Source organism: Prenolepis imparis, unplaced genomic scaffold (genome assembly GCF_030444845.1).
Source record: "Prenolepis imparis isolate NDT839.2.m4 unplaced genomic scaffold, iyPreImpa1.0 SCAF_21, whole genome shotgun sequence".
NCBI lineage: Eukaryota > Metazoa > Arthropoda > Insecta > Hymenoptera > Formicidae > Prenolepis > Prenolepis imparis.
The window spans coordinates 473,940-493,151 of record NW_028141179.1 but is presented as its reverse complement, the minus strand read 5'-3'; the positions used below and the strand labels follow the sequence as shown (position 1 = coordinate 493,151).

The 19,212-nt window shown below is 39.3% G+C and overlaps 1 protein-coding gene across 1 annotated transcript in view; it reads right to left on the bottom strand.

Moving 5' to 3' along the window:
- Window positions 1-1,773: 1,773 nt before the first annotated feature.
- Window positions 1,774-19,212, bottom strand: part of LOC145946794 (nuclear receptor coactivator 2-like) — a 78,272-nt gene continuing 60,833 nt past the window's right edge. The window contains exons 6-8 of the mRNA XM_083056551.1: window positions 11,628-11,983; window positions 2,581-2,813; window positions 1,774-2,086 (exon numbers count right to left, since the gene is read on the bottom strand). Coding sequence (XP_082912677.1) covers window positions 1,774-2,086; window positions 2,581-2,813; window positions 11,628-11,983 — 902 coding nt within the window. The remainder of the gene's footprint in view (window positions 2,087-2,580; window positions 2,814-11,627; window positions 11,984-19,212) is intronic.

The following is a 19,212-nucleotide window of genomic DNA, read 5'->3' as shown; positions in this document are numbered from 1 at the left end:
CACTGTATTCACCACCACTGGATATAAATTGTTTCTGCAATCGAATTTTTGCACCCTCGAGTCGCGCGATTCTAGCCACCAAAGATTGTCTATATCCAATGGAGAGTCGCGGACGCTTGTTACGGCTGTTTTCTTCGAGCAGTTTGATAAAGTCCTCGCAGCGCAGCGCCCATGCAAAATATTCACCCAAGGTGGTGACTTGGCGGGACCGCTCCAACAGATCGCGTTCGTTCTGCTCGATGTTTTCCATTATTTCTTTTATTCACTATTATACCACTAACACTTCTAATACAAGAAAGTAGCCACTAAACTTTTTTCACCGCTGCATCTATGCGCTTTCAAATCGTACTATGATTTGACGCGCTCTCATCCTCCTTATATATTTCACCTAATTCTATCTTCTTTTCTAACATTTGGCGTATCTCAAAAGATAGTTTCCCGAGATATTGGTTTTATGGATAGAGGAGTAAGGACACAAGCAGCCGAACGTTTGCGCCGATACATTGCATTCTTCCTTAAAAAATATTAAGAAAAAATGTTTCGCTATCTGTTTACGACCGATTTTCTGCGAGGATACAAAGCAGCCGAACGTTGGCGCCGATACGTTGCATTCTTCCTTAAAAATATTAAGAAAAAATGTTTCGCTCTCGTTTATGGAGGATTTTCCGCGAGGGTACAAAGCTGCCGAACGTCAACGCTTTTGCACCTAATCACGTTTCAACATGTTCGTCGCAGCGTTGGCCCTAAAATCTTCATTTCTTTCCTAATGATAAAATGTCCATAAAATGAAAAACATAGTTTTATGGATTCTAGAACGCTCCGTTGACAAGTTCGAGCAGCCGGACATCGGCGCTTCCGTAATAAAATTATTCTAATGAGGATACAAAATTGTCGATCGTCGGCGCTTGTTCTATACCTTTTTGGGAAAATGTCTAGGATCCCTCATAAAAAAAAAAAAAAATCGTAAAGATATCCATCTACAAATATTGCACTCAGAAAACTCTCCTCCCTCCTTTGTCGAAACATCCCCTCCACCCGCGTGACGTCAGCCCCCGCGCCTACGAGTTCCCCCGCCCCGCGTGACGTCATACCCCGTGCCGAGAGATACCCCCACGCCCCGCACTCCCCTCGGAGCCCCATGGGTTAGAATTGGCATAGTATACCTACTCCCCTTCCCCGCGTGACGTCAGACCCCGCAAGGACCTCGCAACAAGCTTCGTATGAGAGCTGGGGAACTGTTTATGGATGGGAGAGAGTGCGGATGGGAAATGCATGCAAAAATTACATCATAATTTAGATTTAAAAAACTCTGTATTTATATATTTTTTCTTACATATTATGAACTAAAAACTAAAGCTGCCAGCTCGCAATCGATGAGTTGATGCTTGTTGAAGGCGTCGCTAGCGCGTATTACATTTGATACTTCTTTAGGATTCGTTACATTGGACGCGATATTTGAAAATTGTGTAAACTTGATATCGACTGTATCGGTAATTTTAACCAATCGGTCAAAAGTTACATCAATGCATGGATCGAGATCGAACATACGGTGTAACGTCGATTCGATCATCATCATGCATACATTTGAAGATTCGAGACTTATGAGTTTGGCGTTGTTAATCATATGTACTCGCATTGTTAGCGGTCCAATGCTTATAAAGTGGACATCATTAGAGTCGTTCGAAAGAAAATTTTAAAGTATCATCGAATATGAAATTTTTATGCTTTTATTCCATATATTCCTACAATTTTTTGAAGATCTTACATTGAAAATTATTGTACGGAATTCAAAAATTTGGACGTCATGGGGTTACACGTGTCACTGTTACCACCACTGGCACCGGTACCCCCCGTGTTAAAGGCGATTGAGTTCGATGACGTGGCGATGTGGGACACCGCCATACCACGAGCACTGATACTACTCACTTGACCGTTCAGATGCGAGGGCATCAACGGACCACCCACGTTATTGTTATTATTACCGTTATTATTATTACTATTATTCGCACAACGGTTACTAGGGTGTCCTGAACACATCTTGTTGTTGGAAAGCTGACCACTCTCGATAGGTATCAACTCATTGTCCCTATTGTGAACAAGAATAAAACATAATAAAAAAACAACATAAAACGGCACATTTTTGTCAGTTAGCTGCACATTTTCACTTTACTCTAATTGTAAGACTAATTTATATAAATCATAATTGAGATGTTTTGCAACAGCTTAATTATCTCTTTTGGTTCTTGGAAGTTCAAAGCAGAGTATAAAAAGTAATATTTAATCATAAATGTGGTTTAAATTATTAAAATATATTTAAGACATATACATATAATTAGCTTATTATACAAAAACAGTGTCTTATAAATTCTTTATGTCCAAGAAAAGGAATAATTAAGCTGCTGCCTTCTTTAAGATATCAAGATATTATTTTCATATAATATAATATAATCAAATGACATTCAACAATGTATTTTTCAATGAACAATCATCTATCGAGTAATTAGAGAATAAAATATGAGTGTGATATCATGTTTATAATATTGCGTACTCATAAATATCGAAGGTAATGTGCAAACTTACGTGATGATGGAATTAATAGCCATCATGAAATCGCTATCGTTATTCATCGCATTTGCTTTGAAAAATTTTGACTTTGTTTGAATCTTGAGGTACTTATCAGGACTAAGGACGCACAATCGGTACACATCGCTCGTATTTTCTCCGAATAGAAGGGTATCGTTCAAATGCTTCGTGAACATACTGAGATCATGAGAGTGACACAAATCTTTGATCGATTTGCCTATCAGGTTGTCCTGCAACAGAAAATGTCTGTAAATATCTCTCGAGTAATCATGTGCGATGCATAACAGGAAAGAGAAAGAGAGGGAGAGAAAAAAATAATCTTCGAAAGAATAGTAATTATATAAGTATTATTCTTGTTAAAATATAACTTTAAGGTGTCTGTGAAGATGGCACATTTTACGAATTAAAAAAAAATAGTAAGAGTTCTTATAGCATTTTTCATAGTTCTACAGTTCCTGATAAAAATTAAAAAAAGTTTCGCATTTTTTATATTAAAAAATCAAAATTGAAAAAATGTCGTGCTAATTTCGCGAATCTAGCACGACACCTCCCCTCTAAAGTACTATACATATATAAAACGCGTTGAATAATATTATTTTTGAAAAGAATTCCCGATAGTTCTACTCAAGTTCAGCATATATATGCAATTTCAGATCGATATTCATCAATTAATAATTTTTAATCGATTTTTAATATCTACGTCCAGCACGACATTTAGTGAACATGTGACGATTTTCTGCAGTTTTCTACAGTTCTATAAGAGTTCTATACTTTAGAAACATTTTTTCAAAGAGTTCCGACTGTTTACTATTTTTTAAACAATTTTTGACAATTACGTTCAGCACGATACTTACAAGTAACACTATTCAAGTGCCATTCGCCGATATTCTTGAAACTTTGCACACACGTAGTACATCGAAAAACATTAAACACGTGTTTTTTTATTTTGGCTAACAAGGCGTATTAACGTCGGGTATAGTACCACTATCTGCCTTCACTGATCGGGTATAGTATCACTATCTTGCCTTCACTGGCTGGGTAGACCTTCCCATTGCCTTCAGTTTCAGTTTTATATATACGTATATATATATATATATATATATATATATATGTATATATATATATATATATATGTATATATATATATATACATATATATACAAGGTGTAACTAAACAAACGTATACGAAGCACACCATCAGGTGCAGGACAACAAACTAAATCGAAAAGTCCTGAGCCATTTTTTTATCTGAGCTTTATTTTTTACGCTATAAATTGTTAAAGTTTGCCAATCAGCGCGTGGCTACAACGGAAGGTAGCGTAGGCGCCGCCTACTGGATGGGGAGCGCGGGATCGGAGAGTAGCGAGACAAAGTGGGGCGAAGCGAATGTAGCATGTTTCTGCTCTTTTTTGTATGTTTGCGTAGCTCTTAAAATTTGATTATTCTCGATACTCTCAGCAGTGTGGAATATTTAATTTTTCCATCTCGTTAGCTGTCTCCATATTTGTGTTTAGAAATACTTTTTCTTTGAAGAGAAAGGTCACATGAGTTGTAGTCCGGAGATCGAGCAGGTCACGGACTAGTACTGAATCCTTCCCATCCTTGAGGAAAATTTTTATCGAAGTAATGGCAGATGATATTTTTGAATAAGGTTCATTAAAATTAATATTAAAAGTGGTCCCGATAATTGGACTCAAATATTAAATTTATTTTAAGCGCAAAGTATGTTTTTATTTTTAACATATTTAACAAAAAAAAAACTTTCTTGATGTATGAAAACATTATAATACATATGTATGTAGTAATGACTACTTTTATTAAGATTTTTAGTCTTGATGTGTGAACATGATATAAAAATTAAGCCCTGAGAGTAGAATACAGTATTGAAATTGAGATAGCGAGCTTCACAATTTCGATAGATTCTATTAAACTATGCAATAAAATAATAATTATAAACATTTGTATAATAATAAAATAAAAATAAATAATAATATAAATATAATAATAATAAAATAAGAGTAAAGATATGAATAAAAATAAGAGTAAAGATATATTATACATTGCGACGTCTTTTTCTCCCGACTCGATTAAAAGCCGGAAGAACGGAGCTTGGCCGTCGTCAAAACACAGGGGTTTTAATGTTTCACGCGGCGGAACTAAGCTCGGGGTCGTCCCGCGCGTGCCGCAGCAGAACGCCAGCCGTGCTATTCGCGAGAGACTAGTTTTGGGCGCCAGACGCGGTCTTTCACGCGTCAAACCACAAATCGCGAACCCAACACAAAGTTTTGGCCGGGAATCCCGCTACGGGCTAACTAGCTCGCCTAACGGCAGAGGGGCAGGGTGGGGTTACCGAAATGGCTCTAACGGAAGGAAATTACACTCTTTTCGCGATGTGATGAACACAGAAATGACGACACAGACATTTAAGTTGACAGTACTAAAGAAAAGCAGTACGCGATTTAGTTAAGCAAAGCAAAATAATGAAGTTTATTATAAACCAATGTAATAGAAATAAATATAAAAGAAAAACATAATAGCGGATGATAATCAGAGAATAAATTTAATATAACAAAAGATAATAAATAAAAGTTGAAGATAACAAAATATAATTGGAACCGATATTAATAATGAAGTATAATGGAACACTATGAAAGTAATAAAGAAATGACTATAAAGACGGAAGATAATATACAAGACACAGTGTTACGTCCAGACTCAAGGAAGGAAGAGTCGAAAGGAAGGACGTAACTAAATTTATCTTTTCGAACGACGGCAGACTATCCGTCTGTTCGACCCGAACGAACGTCTGGGCCCAAATAGGTCAACGATCGCAAGGCTCTTACTCTATTTAAAGGGCCGTTCGCTCGGTGGTCCCTTTTTGGCAAGAGAATTTAATCTCTTTTACGCAGGATGGGACCTTGTGCGATCCTGGTTTACGGGAATGAGTGGGAACGGGTTATTAATAAATGAAAATCATTTATTTTGAAATTTATAAATTTATTCCTAATATAAAGACGAAAGAATTTATATACATAATAATATAATTGACGGACTTAGTTGCTAATGAAGAGTGAATGTATGTGTATGTGTCGCGGGTGATACATTAGTACGGAGGTCTTCAATCGGGGCAGAAAGGGGTAAGAGTTATTGTTTAAATTTTAGGGTCCCGATTGGTGGTTACAATAATCTAAATGATAATAGGTATATAAAAATAGTGTCCATGTAGTGTGCGTGTAAGAGAGAATTCTAGGTTAAGAAAGTTCGGTAATTTCGACAGTGGAAGGGAAAAGGAAAGCGCGGAGGATATCGACGGGGAATCCGATGGAGTTGGGATGGATAGGGGTAAACATAGGGATGAGGGCGCCGGGGAGACTTCCCGCTACAATTCTCATGAACTGCTCTTCATCGGGAACGTCTGGCCCGCAGGTGTAAACACCTTCTGGGAGTGGGAGCTCTAGTATAGGGAAATTAGAAAGGAGCCATCTATTCGTCTTCGCGTTGGAATGGAATTTGCCCGATGTGTCTCCTTAAAAAGGAGTAGGCCTCGTTATAAAGGAAGGGGATTTCTGCTGCCTCTTGGCAAGTGCAACCTTCGTCACACTCTATATTAAGTGGTGAGGGGGAGGGAGAATGATTGAGACGAGGAGAGGGAGGGTGGTTCTGAGGTGCAGAAGATGGAATGTGCGATGGCTCTGGAGAGGAAATCAGAGGGTCAAGGGGAGTGTCAGGGGTCCTATTTCCGCGGTGTTTATTTATTATATTAATGTGTTCTATAATTAGGCGCTCTAATAATTCTTGAGTTGGACTATCGTCCGGGAATGAATAGGCCGTAGCCCGAGCCACTTCTTGTCTCAGGCGTCGATTCCGACGATTTCGCGCATGCTTTGCCCCAGCTCTCGAAGTCCGCTTTCTTAAGTCGTCCACTAAGAATGACGAACGATAAGAAAAATAGATCGAGGCGATCGAGTGCAATTTCGAAATAATTCTTGGAATACTATTCTCGTTTCATTCTGTCGTTATTAATTTTATTTCTTATTCCTTGCGCTTGTAGTATTCTAGAGAGAGAGGAAGGGTGAGAGAGAGAGAGAGAGAGAGAGAGAGAGAGAGAGAGAGAGAGAGAGAGAGAGAGAGAGAGAGAGAGAGAGAGACTGGATAATGTTGGATAGGGGAAAGATATGGTAAACGGTATCACGAATCTCGCCGTTATCACGGGAAATCCTGAGTGATTTTCGGGGTGAAGGAAATCACGGATCTCGCCGTTATCACGGGAAATCCTGAGTGATTTTTCGGGATGAAAGAGAGAGGGAGAAGAAGGTTTAGAGTTGGATTGATAGCACTTGCGCAAAAGGAGATAAAGAAGATGGCTTTATCTTAAATCCAAGAATTATTTTGATACGGGGTGAAAATTGTACTTTATCTTTTTCCTTTGTTATATACATATATGTGTGTCTTGACTTACTGTTAGTAGAGTGCGTTGTTAATTGCTGCAGGGTTCTAGTCTGGTGTGGTCTTCCGGACTTCCACTATGTTTTTTCTTCACTTGCACTCTAACGAACGTCGAAATTCGAATTGAAAGCGGATTTCGAAATTGAAAGTATAAAGGTCCGAAGAGTCTAGATACGATCTCGGATAGCTTATACACGGCAAACTGCGCTCGAAAGTTCGGACTAAAAATCTAAATCTCTCGAGGGATATCGCGGGTATATAAACCTTCTTGCTCCTCCTTCCCGTTAGTTTGTTAATATTTCCTGACGAATAGGAAATTTTTCAATGACGCCCTTTCAGTCCCGGAGGCGTCTCTTGACTTTAAAAGTTTATCGGAATTGGTCAGGGCTTTTGTTTAGGGCCCTAGGTTTTGACCAATGGAGAATTTGTTGAGGTTTATATTTTTATTATCCTCTCGAGATTATCTCGGTGATCTGTCAGGCGGCATTTGTTTGGATTCGGTTATCGTTGTTAGTCTGATAAAATTTTATTCGTTTTCAAGTGGAAGTTTTCTTCTAAATTTTTATTGATTTTCAAGTGGAGATTTCCTTCTAAAAAGTTTTTATTGCTTTTTAAGTAAAATTTTCCTTTAAAAGAAAGATTTTTATTGCTTTTCAAGCGCGAGTTGTCAACTAGTCAAAGCGAGAATTTCAGACACCGCGAGTTACATCTGGTATGTATCTCTCCTTTTTTTATTTTTATTTTTACGATTAACCGTCTCCGGTCAGCTGCTTCGCCTGCCAGATCATAGTCTTATTCCCACGCCTGTGATTTTTCAATCATCGCCTTGCATTCTTTGAAAGAAAAGAATCGTGGAGTCCACAGGACGTAACATCCCCCGCCTTAGACAAATGTTGGGGTGTAAAACACGACATTTGCAAAGAGAATTATATGGAATAATCCGATTCTTTTCTTTCGGAGGAATCACGACTTGTTGATTGGAAGGGCTCACATTTAATTTTTATTTTATTAAATGTGTTACCTTGAATTGGTCAACTTTATGTGGCATTTTCTAGAGCAACCAAAAGGGAAAGTGTAAAAATTAAGATTGATGAATTTAGCAATCAAGGACATCTAATTGAAGGAAGTGAAAAATGTTTTACAAAAAATGTAATATACAGAGAAATTTTGTAAATTGAAGAATTATGAAATTGTATGGGAGCTAATAATAGCGGGTTAGCGGTGGGTACATTAGACGTAATCAAAAAATATTTGAGTAAGGAAAAAAAATGGGTATAATAATTAAATAATAAAAAAAATTAAAATTTGTATGTATATATATTTACTAAACTAATGTTTCAGATTTAAAACATATTAAATTGTGTGGAAATTAAAATAACAAAAAAAATTAATATAAGCAAATAAAATTTTAATTATAAATATTTAAGTTTATGCAAAACAAGACGCAAAATACAATATCAGGGAGTGAAAAAAAATAATAGTAGTCATCTTCGAAAAATTTGCAACATTTGATATAAATTTCGTGAAAATCGGTCCAAAAATATGGAAGTAGTTCGCGGTAATACAGACAGAACAATTAATCTTTTGTGTTAAATCAGGTTTTATAAAGGCTTTATGAGAACCGCGCGAAGCGCGGTCCGAATTATAAAAGCTTTGAGGACCGCGCGAAGCGCGGTCCGAAACGCTAGTATGTAAATAAAAACATACTTTGCGCTTAAAATAAATTTAATATTTAAGTCCAATTATCGGAACCACTTTTAATATTAATTTTAATGAACCTTATTCAAAAGTATCATCTGCCATTATTTCGATAAAAATTTTCCTCAAGGATGGGAAGGATTCAGTACTAGTCCGTGACCTGCTCGATCTCCGGACTACAACTCATGTGACCTTTCTCTTCAAAGAAAAAGTATTTCTAAACACAAATATGGAGACAGCTAACGAGATGGAAAAATTAAATATTCCACACTGCCGAGAGTATCGAGAATAATCAAATTTTAAGAGCTACGCAAAACGTACAAAAAAGAGCAGAAACATGCTATATTCGCTTCGCCCCACTTTGTCTCGCTACTCTCCGATCCCGCGCTCCCCACCCAGTAGGCGGCGCCTACGCTACCTTACGTTGTAGCCACGCGCTGATTGGCAAACTTTAACAATTTATAGCGTAAAAAATAAAGCTCAGATAAAAAATGACTCAGGACTTTTCGATTTAGTTTGTTGTCCTGCACCTGATGGTGTGCTTCGTATACGTTTGTTTAGTTACACTCTGATATATATGTATATAAGTATATATATATATATATATATATATATATATATATATATATACAGAGTGTCCGGTAATAGTCGCATCAACCGTCGTGTACAGGTAGAACTAGTTAAACCGAATAGAAAAGTCCTCTACCATTTTGCGATATTCTCAATAATAAGAGAGAAATAAATTAAAGAAAATCAGCCAATTCGCGCGATGGTAAGCGTGCGGCGAGAAGAGACAGCCCACTCGGGGGTCCAGAGTTAACGCTACTCGTATGGAGTTACTGTCTTTTGTAAAGCGCTCCTCCCCACTTCATCGCGCGCTTAGCAACCGTGTAACATTATACTGTTTCTTCTCGCCGCATGCTTAGTAACGACATAAAATTGGGCTGTCTCTTCTCGCCGTCGTCACGCGAATTGGCCGATCCTTATTAATTAATATCTCTCTTATTATTGAGAATATCGCAAAATGGTAGAGGACTTTTCTACTCGGTTTAACTAGCTCTACCTGCACACGACGGTTGATGCGACTATTACCGGACACCCTGTATATATATATACGTATATATAAAACTGAAACTGAAGGCAATGGGAAGGTCTACCCAGCCAGTGAAGGCAAGATAGTGATACTATACCCGACCTTAAAACGTCTTGTTAGCCAAAATAAAAAAACACGTGTTTAATGTTTTTCGATGTACTACGTGTGTGCAAAGTTTCAAGAATATCGGCGAATGGCACTTGAGTAGTGTTACTTGTAAGTATCGTGCTGAACGTAATTGTCAAAAATTGTTTAAAAAATAGTAAACAGTCGGAACTCTTTGAAAAAATGTTTCTAAAGTATAGAACTCTTATAGAACTGTAGAAAACTGCAGAAAATCGACACATGTTCATTAAATGTCGTGCTGGACGTAGATATTAAAAATCGATTAAATTATTAATTGATGAATATTGATCTGAAATTGCATATATATGCTGAACTTGAGTAGAACTATCGGGAATTCTTTTCAAAAATAATATTATTCAACGCTTTTTATATATGTATAGTACTTTAGAGGGGAGGTGTCGTGCTAGATTCGCGAAATTAGCACGACATTTTTTCAATTTTGATTTTTTAATATAAAAGTGCGGAATTCTTTTTAATTTTTATCAGGAACTGTACACTCAAAAAAATGGTTTTGCAATTGTAGCAAAAATTTTTTAGGTGCAAAAAATTAACTGAGCTAGACAAATGATTAGCACATATTGCAATATCGTATATATTTTGCACGTAATCAATCTGAATGACAGAGACAGAACTAAAAAATTCTATGTGTGACAAACGATAATTCTATCTGTGACAAACGATATTCTGTCAGATACAAAAAATAGCGATAATTTTTGTTGCGACATCTAGAAATTTTTTTGCGTGTAGAACTATGAAAAGCGCTATAAGAACTCTTACTATTTTTTTTTATGTTTTTTATTTTTTATATATCGCTAGTAAATTAATCAACAGGGTAGTTAAATTAATCGACCACACTAGCCAATGAATTTGTCTAAGTTATAACTTTATCGACCATATGGTTGTGGTCTTTATAAAGTACAACTTGAAATTATTAATTACAAATTTTTCTTAAGTGAGAAAAATATTGGTCCGAAAGTCGCCGAATCGGGAATCGAACCCGGCAAACGAAAGACTCGGGTTCGATTCCCGATTCGGCGACTTTCGGATCAATATTTTTCTCACTTAAGAAAAATTTGTAATTAATAATTTCAAGTTGTACTTTATAAAGACCACAACCATATGGTCGATAAAGTTATAACTTAGACAAATTTATTGGCTAGTGTGGTCGATTAATTTAACTACCCTATTTTTTTTTAATTCGTAAAATGTCGTGCCAGCTTCACAGATACAACTTTAAGTATATCTTATTTCAATTTTAAATACATTTTGCTTGGACACTCTACACGAAATGAGGCAGCTCTAAAGCGGAGAACATTGTGAAACCCTAAAACTCTCCCCCCCCTTCCCCGGATTCGACTCTCTCCATTATAAGCAGAAAAATGCAACGCCTTCAAATAATACAAAGAAACTCAGATCGTCGTCGGACCCAGCAATAATGAGGCTTAAGGGTAAAATACATTTAAAAAATTTCAAAGCAAACTCTTATATGTTTTTCTAAAAGCGCAATTTGTATTACAGATTAAAGTAAGAAAATTATCATCTCATTCTCGGAGTACAATTCTCGTAAAAAAAACTCTTTATTAATTTTATATAATAACGTCCAATTATTACTGAATTTTTTGATATTGGAATGGACGTTACAGATAATCAAGATATACGACATAGTTGTACGAACCCTTACCTTGGTTAGGTTCTTGTAATTACGAGATAACCAACTGAGATCAACCCCGATAATTTTCCAAGCGGTGTCCAATCTGACGGTGAATTGCTCGACGTTGGTATTAATGGGTTTCTCGTTTGATGGTATTCTACGCCCTATGCACAACAGGCAAGGAGTGTCTGACTCGGAGGACACATCACCGCTCTCCAGACGATCGGTATTAGTGGGCAGAATAACAGAATTGATTTGCATAGACTCGTACTTCGATACTCGCTGTTGCTTCTCTTCCATAGTCTCGTCCTTATCATCGGGAGGCTTCACTAAGAAGCGGCAATTGAAGATGCGGCTCCTGGTCTGAGGTTGCGGCTCGGTCCAGCCTGTAATGTAGGAACTCGAGTGTGTCGTGTGTCGTCTCTTTTTTTTTTTTTTTTTTTAAACACAAAAACTACTCCGCGTCACATATATTAAAAAATTTAATATGGAAATACTCTTTAAGCTTTAAGTGATACTAGGAGAGTTCTAACCCATGGGGCTCCAGTAGGAATACTATGAGAGTTCTAACCCAGGTCCTCTGAGGGGGGTGTGGGGCGCGGGGGGTTCTCCATGGCGAGGGGTATAACGTCACGCGGGGCGGGGGTATCTCGTTGGCGCGGGGGTTGACGTCATGCGGGTGGAGGGGGATGTTTCGACAAAAGAGGGGGAGTTTTCTGAGTGCAATATTTGTAGATGGTATCTTTACGACTTTTTTATGAGGGTTCTTAGACATTTTCCCCAAAAAGGTATAGAACAAGCGCCGATGATTAACAATTTTGTACCCTCGTTAATATAATTTTATTACAGAAGCGCCGATGTCCGGCTGCTCGTCAACGGAGCGTTCTAGAATCCATTAAAACTATGTTTTTCATTTTATAGACATTTTATCATTAGGAAAGGAATGAAGATTTTAAGCCGACGCTGCGACGAACATGTCAAACTTGATTTAATAGGCCTCTACCTATTTGCGTTCGGCAGCTTGTACCCTCGCGGAAAATCTCCCATAAAAACGAGAGCGAAACATTTTTCTTAATATTTTTTAAGGAAGAATGCAACGTATCGGTGCCAACGTTCGGCTGCTTTGTACCCTCGCAGAAAATCGGTCGTAAACGAGAGCGAAACATCTTCCTAAATATCTTTTTAAGGAAGAATTGCGATAATTTTGAGAGGGATGGGGGTTGAAACTTATGGAGAGAGTCTGTCTCCGCGTCAAAAAGTCTTTAGCATTCGACGAGTTAAAGTGTCCTATGCGAAGTGTCAGTGGCACAGTGTAGTGAGTTAAAAAGAAATGGAAAATGATAATAATTTCGAAGCGATATTAGACGAGTCGTCTGACAGTAGGAATACTATGCCGGTTCTAACTCAGGTCCTCTGAGGGGGGTGAGGGGCGCGGGGGGTTCTCCGTGGCGAGGGGTATGACGTCACGCGGGGCGGGTGTATCTCGGGGGCGCGGGGGCTGACGTCACGCGGGTGGAGGGGGATGTTTCGACAAAGGAGAGGGAGTTTTCTGAGTGCAATATTTGTAGATGGTATCTTTACGACTTTTTTTTATGAGGGGTCTTAGACATTTTCCCCAAAAAGGTATAGAACAAGCGCCGATGATTGACAATTTTGTACCCTCGTTAATATAATTTTATTATGGAAGCGCCGATGTCCGGCTGCTCGTCAACGGAGCGTTCTAGAATCCATTAAAACTATGTTTTTTTTCATTTTATGGACATTTTATCATTACGAAAGGAATGAAGATTTTAGGGCCGACGCTGCGACGAACATGTCTAAACGTGATTTAATAGGCCTCTACCTATTTGCGTTGACGTTCGGCAGCTTTGTATCCTCGCGGAAAATCTCCCATAAAACGAGAGCGAAACATTTTTCTTAATATTTTTTAAGGAAGAATGCAACGTATCGGCGCCAACGTTCGGCAGCTTGTGTCCTTACTCCTCTATCCATAAAACCGATATCTCGGGAAACTATCTTTTGAGATACGCCAAATGTTAGAAAAGAAGATAGAATTAGGTGAAATATATATAAGGAGGATGAGAGCGCGTCAAACCATAGTACGATTTGAAAGCGCATAGATGCAGCGGTGAAAAAAGTTTAGTGGTTACTTTCTTGTATTAGAAGTGTTAGTGGTATAATAGTGAATAAAAGAAATAATGGAAAACATCGAGCAGAACGAACGCGACCTGTTGGAGCGGTCCCGCCAAGTCAACACCTTGGGTGAATATTTTGAATGGGCGCTGCGCTGCGAGGACTTTATCAAACTGCTCGAAGAACGCAGTCGTGTCAAGCGTCCGCGACTCTCCATTGGATATAGACAATCTTTGGTTGCTAGAATCGCGCGACTCGAGGGTGCAAAGACTCGATTGCAGAGACAGTTTATACCCAGTGGTGGTAATTACAGTGGCGGTAATTACAGTGGCGATAATAACACGGGAAGACTCGTTTGGCGAGAGATCGATACCGCGTTCGAAAATCGGATACTGACAGGTGCGATGATTAACGCAGACTATATCGAACCGCGACAATTTTTGGAAGACGCTAGTAGTGTAGTTCTCGAGCAAGTGCAAGATGTTATAAAAATACACAACTGTGCAAAAGTAAATACCGTGTTCAACGGTGAGTTTGTGACAGGTGATATGCGCTCCAACAAATGCATTAACACGCGAAATTATGAACTCTTTCGCACGTCCGATTTACACGAGTGGTATGAGCGGCATGTCATCGAATCCACATTGGCGTCTCTCGAAGAGTTTCAGGAACGTGATAGCGGATGGGCATTGTCACGAATCCTTGATCTTACGGTCAACGTCAACAAGTGCAATCCTATGCGCGCGGGGTGTTATCTAAACTTACCGCGAGAAATTATGACGAAGAGAGCAGTGGTGAACGTGCAGTCTAAAGACAATGCATGTTTCGCGTGGTCAGTGGTGGCCGCTCTGTACCCCGCCGAAAGAAATGTGACACGGGAATTTTCATATCCTCATTACACGACAGTGTTAAATCTACAAAACATTGAGTTTCCGATGACGTTAAACCAAATTAAAAAGTTTGAACTGGCAAATAACATCTCAATCAACGTCTACGGCATCGAGAGGAAGAAGGAATTATCTATTCTTCCGATACAGCTCACCGATCGGACGAGAGAAAAACATGTAAATATGCTGTATGTGGAGGAGGACGACAGCGTTGGGCATTTCGCGTATATAAAAAATCTATCCCGGCTTGTCAGCACGCAACTGAGCAAACATGACCACAAGAAATATATCTGCGATCGGTATGTATATTTATTGCAAATTATATAATAATTGTAAATAAAATTGTAAATAAAATTATAATTTTTTTTTTCTTTCACAGATGCTTGCACTTCTTTAATTTGAGCGAAAAATTGGAGGCTCACATTGCGGACTGTCGAAAAATGAACGACTGCGCTATCCGATTACCAAGCGATAAAGACAAGTGGCTCGACTTCGACAACTACAACAGAAAGGACCGATTTCCCTTCGTGGTGTACGCCGACTTGGAGTGTGTGCTGAAGAAGACGCCGGAACATGCGTCATACTCCCAACATCACGAGGTATTTAGCGTTGGGTATTACGTGCAATGTTCGTACGACAACTCGTTATCCGCGTATAATTCTCGCCGTAGTATCGATTGCGTTTCATGGTTCGCCGAAGAACTTAAAAATTTAGCGCATCGCGTAAAGGGTATTTTGTCTGATAATGTCCACATGACAAAATTAACGCAAGATGAATGGGAAAAATTTCATAGCGTCACGCAATGTCACATTTGCGAAAAACCGTTTGCGCCGGATGATACACGCGTACGCGATCATTGTCATCTGACCGGGCGATACAGGGGTCCCGCGCACTCAAACTGTAATCTAAACTACAAAGACTCTTATGTCATTCCTGTAGTTTTCCATAATCTATCCGGCTATGACGCACATTTTATCATAAAAGAAATAGCTACCGCGTATGAAGGACGCGTAGATGTGCTTCCAATAACAAAAGAAAAATACATTTCATTTACGAAGACTGTCAATAGTACCGACGACGATAAAGATCGGAAAGCTTGCATGAAATTACGATTCATCGATTCATACAAATTTCTCAATGCTAGTCTTGACAAATTGGCATCTTTTTTGAATAAGGATAAGTTAAAAATTTTGCGTTCCAATTTTTCCGCATTATCCGCTAACAATTTTGAATTATTAACGCGAAAAGGTGTCTTTCCGTACGAGTACATTGACTGCGTGGACAGGCTGCAGGACACGCGTTTACCACCACGCGAATCGTTTTACAGTTCTTTAACCAGTGACACTGTATCCGAGAGCGACTACGCACACGCCGTCAACGTGTGGCAGCAGTTCTCCATTCAAACCTTGGGTGAATACAGCGATCTGTACTTAAAAACTGATGTCTTGTTGTTGGCAGATATATTTGAAAACTTTCGCGACACTTGCATCGCGAGTTACGGACTCGACCCTACGTATTATTATACTCTTCCTGGGTATACATGGGACGCCATGTTAAAACATACACGCGTAAATTTCGAACTGCTTACCGATATCGATATGGTTATGTTTATTGAACGGGGTATACGCGGCGGTCTAAGTCAATGTTCAGGAAGATACGCGCATGCTAATAACAAGTACATGCAGTCGTATGATCCATCGAAACCATCATCATATTTAATGTATTTAGATGTAAATAATTTGTATGGATGGGCAATGTGTCAACCACTGCCTTATGCCGATTTTCGATGGGTCGACGATGTATCTAACTTTGACATCTCGTCAATAGCGCTCGATTCACCTACAGGCTATATCCTCGAAGTAGATTTAGAGTATCCACAACATCTTCACGACACGCACACTGACCTACCGTTTTGCCCGACACGTGACAAACCGCCCGGCAAGCGGGAAGATAAGCTTCTCGCAACGCTATATGATAAGAAGCGTTACGTCATACACTACCGCAACCTGCAGCAGTGCACACGTCACGGCCTTCGCGTTACAAAAATACATCGCGTATTACAATTCGCTCAATCCGCATGGCTCCGCGATTACATTGAACTAAATACAAAATTTAGAACACAAGCGAAAAATGATTTTGAGAAAAATTTGTACAAATTGATGAACAACGCGGTATTTGGCAAAACGATGGAAAATGTGCATAATCATGTAGATGTAAAATTATTGACAAAGTGGGACGGACGATACGGAGCAGAGGCGATGATAGCGAAACCAAATTTCCATAGCAGGAGCGTCTTTTCAGAAAATTTAATTGCCGTAGAATTACGTAAACTAGAAGTAAAATTTAACAAACCAATCTATGTTGGTATGTGTATACTCGACATATCGAAAGTGTGTCTGTACGAATTTCATCACGAGTACATGTCACCGCTCTATCGTGACAGATGTCGGGTAATGTACACCGATACAGATAGTTTAATATATCATATTAAATGCGAAGACGTGTATGAAAATATGAAACGCGATATCGCTAGATTCGATACGAGCGATTATCCAATTGACAACGCGTACAGTATACCGCTTGTGAATAAAAAGGTGCCAGGTCTAATGAAGGATGAAAATAATGGCGCGATAATGACTGAATTTGTAGGACTTAGAGCAAAAATGTACGCTTTGCGAGTAGATGGTAAGAAAGATACAAAAAAGGTTAAAGGTGTCAAAAGTAACGTTGTCGCGAGAACGATAACATTCGACGATTATACGCGGTGCCTGAACGACGAGATTGAAATGACACGTAGTCAGTCATGTATTAGGTCGAAATTGCATGAAGTATACACCATCTGCGAGACAAAAATTGCTCTAAGTCCGTACGACGATAAGCGGTATATCATACCTGATTCGACCGACACATTACCATGGGGACATTATCAGATACCCTTATAAAATATAATGTAATATAATGTATGTGCGATATGTTATGTAACATATGTGTATGTATTTCATATATTGGAACGGGAAGGATGTATTAATAAAGATTTTGTATTTCACATATTTCATGTATATTGTAATATTTCAAATACTTTTATTTGTTGTACACATTATATATTTTTTAATTTTTGAGTAATTAATAAATACAATTTGTATGAATTAAATTGCATTGTCCTTATGTATCCAAGAGTTGTGCGAATTGTCAAATCCCAGCCATTTTACGTAAACCTCGTCACCCCTCCTGCGCAGTACTTTCTCTACGAGATATACGTCCGGATAATTCGCGCTATGCAACTCGTGCTCGTAAAACGCTCCAGCGACAGATGTTTTGCGATAGTCCTCGAGTAGATAGGTTACGGGATTAGTACGCTGCACTTTAACAATTTTAAACACTTCGGTTGTCCAATTTGGTGTGTAACCCTTCTCAAAAAGTTTCTTGTACTTGCTAACGCGTACCGGGTCACCTACTTTGAACTTTGCCGGAGCGGCAATCTTTATGTTACTATATACCGTTTTTAAAAGTTTATCAGCGATCGCGGGGGTGACGTCGACGGGTCGCATGCCGATCGTTCGATGCTTGCGCGCGTTGTAATCCGATACGAGTTCCGCCAACGCGTCGATCCACTTGTAAGTTCCGTTCAGCGTAAACATCTTCCACATGTCGTTCTTCAGCGTGCGATTGAATCGCTCCACAACCGATGCCTTCAATACCGAATATGTAGAATAGTGATTGATGTTATGTTTCCGTATAAGCCGTTGCACGTCGGCGTTATAAAATTCTTTCCCCATGTCGGTTTGCATGTTTCTCGGGCATCTCTTGCTATCTCGAATTATCTCGGCGATAGCGTCAGCCGTCTCGCTTCCAGCTTTACTCTTGAGTGGTATGGCCCACGCGTACTTGCTCAACACATCGATGACGGTGAGTATGTAGTGGTAACCTCTGTTGAAACGAGAGTACGGACGCATCTCGACGATGTCAGACGATTGCCACAGGTCATCGTATCCCCGCACTATGACGTGTCTTCGGGGAAAATTTTTCCTTGCCGGCGCGTGCAGTTCGTTCACCAACTGCCGTTTCTCCAAACTATGTTGTTTCATCGCTTCGTCGGTTTTTCTCGATCGCCGTTTGTCGCTCGTTTTATGATTCATTTTCGTTTGTCGTTCTTCAATAGCCGTTCCTGACCCGTTCTTGAGCCGTTCGTAGCCGTTCCTGACCCGTTCGTAGCCGTTCCTGACCCGTTCGTAGCCGTTCCTGACCCGTTCTTGAGCCGTTCCTGACCCGTTCTTGAGCCGTTCTTGTGTTGTTTACTTCCGTTCTTGACCCATTCGAAAATCGTTCTTGATTCGTTCGCTGCCTTGTTCACAGTCGTTTCTAACCCGTTCGTAGCCTTTCCTGACCCGTTCGCAGCCGTTACTGACCCGTTCGCAGCCCTGCTTGAGTTGTTTGTAGCCTTGCATGTAGCCTTTAAAGACTTGTTCGTAGCCTCGTTCGCAGCCCTGCTTGAGTTGTTGGTAGCCTCGTTCGCTGTTGCTAGGCCGTTCATAGCCTCGTTCGCAGCTGTTGCTAGGCCGTTCACTACCACTCATTGTAGTTAGATAGTAGTTCGA